Source organism: Trichoplusia ni, chromosome 26 (genome assembly GCF_003590095.1).
Source record: "Trichoplusia ni isolate ovarian cell line Hi5 chromosome 26, tn1, whole genome shotgun sequence".
Taxonomy (NCBI): Eukaryota; Metazoa; Arthropoda; class Insecta; order Lepidoptera; family Noctuidae; genus Trichoplusia; species Trichoplusia ni.
Window position 1 is genome coordinate 3,620,704 of NC_039503.1, and position 4,972 is coordinate 3,625,675.

The 4,972-nt window shown below is 35.3% G+C and overlaps 1 protein-coding gene across 1 annotated transcript; it reads left to right on the top strand.

Moving 5' to 3' along the window:
- Nucleotides 1-658: 658 nt before the first annotated feature.
- Nucleotides 659-4,749, top strand: LOC113505635. Its single transcript, XM_026888439.1, has 5 exons — nucleotides 659-795; nucleotides 1,254-1,317; nucleotides 2,784-2,903; nucleotides 3,913-4,022; nucleotides 4,576-4,749. The coding sequence occupies exons 1-5, from the start codon at nucleotides 721-723 to the stop codon at nucleotides 4,693-4,695; spliced, it is 489 nt and encodes a 162-aa protein (XP_026744240.1). The 5' UTR covers nucleotides 659-720; the 3' UTR covers nucleotides 4,696-4,749.
- The last annotated feature ends 223 nt before the right edge of the window (nucleotides 4,750-4,972 follow it).

Genomic DNA, 4,972 nt, shown 5'->3' on the forward strand with positions numbered 1-4,972 from the left:
TAGAGAAGGTCTAATGCTTGCGCCGCAGTGGATCTCCTAACTGTGCAGCACATCTTTCGACTAACCTCTAGAAGACTTGTGCTGCCTCGCCCTGCGATAATCTTTAGATGACTATGAACTTTTTAACCACGTAAATAAGGTACCAAAAGATTTGTTATAGTTTGTCTGAGAAAGGCACTGTAGGTAACTGCTTATCGAATAAAATGATGTGAGTGGTTTAGGTCACATCGCCAAACCCACAATGAGCTGGTTCAATCACCGCGTAAGACCAACATTTTAGCGCTCAACGATTGCTTGTTCTGAGTCCGGATGTTCATTCTACAAGAATAAAACAATATTAGGTTCGGCTCAAGGTAACAAATATCAAGAGATTCAGGACTATTCATTTAAAACAAATATGTAAGCGACAATATATAATAAATATTTATAATTAATCGGCAAGTAAAAAGTGTTTGCAAAAATAAAACGGAAACTGACTGTCATCTTCTACGCCGCGTTTCGTTTTCTCAACTACATTCTTAAGCGTTAAAAGTAGTCTGTTTGCAACCATAGCGAAATGAATGTACTGGAATGTACCTACTGGTCTCTTTCTAACATTAAGGCTTAATATATGCAAATACATTGAAAATGACAGCTTCAATTGGTTTTTTGACGTATCTTGAAGAAAATATGTAAACAAGTGCATATTTTTGTTAAAAATTTTGTTTTAATTACTTGAAAATGTCTACAAACGTTCATGTTGTTGACGGAGAAGCTTCAGAATCCGATTCCGAAATAGAAATCGGCAGATCACCGGTATTTATTCAAAGAATTTTAATGTTTTAAAAGAAAACATGAAGTTACGTGTAATTTCCTAGCTTGTTTTGGTTCCCCAATTGCATATATCCTTTTTGAAGAACTTCCAGACCTTATAGTATACGATAACATTCTTAATTGGAATTCACCAAAACTTGATTTTACCTTGAAATGGTATATATTCCAAAAAATGTAAGAGGGTTAACATTAGAATAATGGTTTAAATTTGCAATATAATGTCAGGCAATCTAAATTCTAATTAAGGAACCTGTAATCAATCACCCAGAGTAATTGAGTGTAGTGATCAATGCCCATTCATAGGCCTTTCCCAAGGTGAGCCACAGCTTCCCTTCCTCCGCCATCCGCGTCAAATCCTAGCCAACAACCTTTGTAGGTCATCTGTCCATCAGGCTACGGGTCTAAACGGTATACTTCCAAAATGTTTTGTATACTTTCAGGATCTAGAAACGTCTAATTCTAAATCATTTGTGATACCTGGAGAGGCACCTGAATCTGATGATGGTAAGTAGCATAAATAACTTATTATATAACAAACTAGCTGTTGCCCGCGACTTCGTCCCCGTGGGTAGAAGATATAAGTTATGATTTAGGTATACCTGCCCGGTTTTTTTTCACATTTTCCATTATACCTTAGCTCCTATTAGTCGCAGCGTGATGGTTCATAGCCTAAGCCTTCCTTGATGAATGGTCTATTCAACACAAAAAGAAGTTTTCAATTTGGACCAGCAGTTCCTGAGATTAGCGCGTTCAAACAAACAAACTCTTCAGCTTTATATATTAGTATAGATAAAAACTCCATTGTAATTAAATATTAAACCATTGTATGGGCTCAAAGAAAAATAAAAGTATTCAGATAATCTATTGTACTAGGTACATTATTAATTATCAAATAATATAGGTACTAGGTAATAGGGATGATGACAAATTTTTTTTGCAGTGTCCGTCTTGTAGTTTTTTGTATAATAACGGATACGTATTTTTTAATTTGTCCCGTAAACATTAATTGACCTAATTACAGTGAATGAAACTTACGCGTGACGTCACAATTGAGTATAAATTTTACTCTATCGTTACGTCACAAGCCCCCTCTCCTAAACTTTAAAGCAGTTATTTTTTGTCAATTCTAGTTTTTCTGAAAAAGGAAAAAATGTCTCTCATACTTTTCAATTATCTAACTGAGGGAGTAATGAGATTTTTTCTTTTTATACCCAGTCATCATCCCTATTTAATATATACCTTTAATATATACCAACACTACCAACAGCTTTTGTAAGCAGTGAAAACTATAAGTTTTTTATGCTTTGACACTGCTCTTGTACAGAAAATGTACAACTAAGAGTGATAAATGACTTAGAATGAAGAAATACACGATATAAGATGAAAGAAGAATGCAATTTCATAATATTTTTTTTTCCTTCGATAAAATTTTTGATTTAATGCTTATTTTGTGACATAAGACAAATTTCTTTTTTTGATTATTCGGTTTCTACAAAAATAGACAGCTAAATAACCAGCCAGTTTTTTTTGGTGAAAGTTTACATTGAATAAAGAGAGAACAACAAAATTGGTTCATCCAGTCCAGAGTCTGGAGTAACAAACAATATATGAATTACTAGTTGTTGCCCGCGACTTCGTCCCCATGGGTAGAATATATAAGTTATGATTCATACCCGTCCTGTTTTTTTTCACATTTTCCCTTGTATCTTCGCTCCTATTAGTCGCAGCGTAATGGTTTATAGCCTAAAGCCTATAGCCTTCCTCAATTAATGATCTATACAACAAAAAAAGAATTTTTCAATTTGGACCAGTAGTTCCTGAGATTAGCGCGTTCAAACAAACAAACAAACTCTCCAGCTTTATATATTAGTATAGATGAACAATAAAACAAAACATCCTCCTTATTGAAGTTACTTTTAAAATATTCAGGTCTAAGTAAGTTTTAAATTAACTATTGATTTTCATTACAGAGGGTAAATTGGAAATCCCAACACTAACGGAGCCAGACCTGCCTCTCCACAGCGTTGTACAAAGGCAGCAGACCCCCACACAGTCCAACATATACAACTCTTTGCTGCATCAAAAACTATGTAAGTTATTTCATCGGTTGTCTAATACTCATAATACAAGCTTTGCTTATTTTTGTAATAACTATCGTGAGACTGATTCATTATTAAATGATGTAACGGTTTACTCACGCGTATTTATCGGGGTATCCCGACTAGTTTCGGACCTAACCGGAGTCCTTAATCATGAGCAGACGCGAACTGACGTCAGCGGCCACGCATCTCGCTGCGCTCTCTCATGATTAAGGACTCCGATTAGGTAAATACGCGTGAGTAAACCATTACATCATTTAATAAGCTTAGACTAGATGGCGTAGTGTGAAAGATGTGGAATATGATATTTAAAAAAAAATATAAGTTGACCTCTTACTTGTAACTTACTAGCCATTGCCAATATCTCTGCGCACTATAAATGGAAAATGATTCCACAGGAACTTAAAATCGGGATACTATCCAGGTTATAAGCTACCACTAAGTCCGACGTATCGCGGGTCCGATCCCCGCGTAATACAAGCATTTTGTGTGACCCACGAATGCTTGTCCTGAGTCTGGGTGTCTTCGTGCATGTTACTAGAATTTTTGTGAAACACTGAAACCCGACACCATGAGCAAGTTCCTTAATTTCGGAGGGTGAGGCTTTTCAAAACCCATTCAGTAGGACATGAGATTACCCCCTACCACGTTACAAACTCACAAACTGAACTTCCTTATAATATATCTTCTAATATATAAAATTCCCGTGTCACGATGTTAGTTACCGTACTCCTCCGAAACGGTTCGACCGATTCTTATGAAATTTTGTATACATATGGGGTAGGACTGAGAATGGAACAACATCTATTTTTCATACCCCTGAGTGACAAGCGTTGCCCACACTAAAATTTATTTTTTTATTTTTTGAACGAAATTTTTTGTTTTTATTTTTTTATAATGTAGCATTAAAAAATACATCCAACTAGATATAATTTATCAGGCAAAACGGCGTTTGCTGGGTCAGCTAGTATAAATATAGATTTTGATGTTTTGTTTCCAGGGGAGTGCAATGTATCATTTCGCGCGACTCTTGAGGGTCTGATTAAGCATACTACTGAAATATCTGTGGAAAAGCTAACGAGAGCCGATAAAACGCTATTAAATGTACAGGTAAGTTTTTCCCACGTTTTTATACACTCACTTTTCTTGTTTGTTTGTCATTCCGGTTGGAGTTTTGTAACTCAATTTTGAGGCACTTCCCGATAAGCTAGTAGTCTGAAATTTTCAGGGTAGCTTCAAACCCGATGATAATTCAATTTACAATTATAAAAACGGCTGGACCGATTATGATAGAATTTTTGCAGAAAGACTCTAAGTCCTTGATACAGTTCTTTTTTTAATAATAATAATAATAAATCTTTATTGCACTAATTGTGGTTATATTATGAGGTCTTAATATAAGTTCACAGCTCTGCACAATTTACCTATATAGGCATGCAATAGGGTACTTAGCTTACATAAAATGTTCTGAATTCCATAACACAAGTGCTTTAGCAACTTACTTTGGGTTCAGAACAATGTATGTGATGTTGTCCGCATTTATTATTATTATTTATTAAATTAGACATAAAAATATCGTTTATTAACTTAACTTAAAAGGTATAATATTAACATTATATTATGGTATATTCCCTTTCATTTAAAATATATTTTAATGTTTCAGGAAAGCATGCGCGCGACAAATGCCAATCTTACGTTAGCGAGAGCTCGCCTGAAGCAATTACAAGCGGAATTGGAGAAATCGAACTGTAGTGCGGCCTTACCTACTATTAAAATTAAATAAATAAATAAATGCGGACAACATCACATACGTTGTTCTGAACCCAAAGTAAGTTGCTAAAGCACTTGTTTTATGGAATTCAGATACAACGAAGGTACCACAAACACCCAGACCCGAGACAATGTAGAAATAAGAATTTTTACATTGACCCGACCGGGGATCGAACCCGGGACCTCAGAGCTAGCGACACCTTGAAACCGGTGCGCACACCACTCGACCACGGAGGTCGTCAGTAAATAAATATATATATAAAATGTAAAGAAAGTGTCCGGGTGTATTA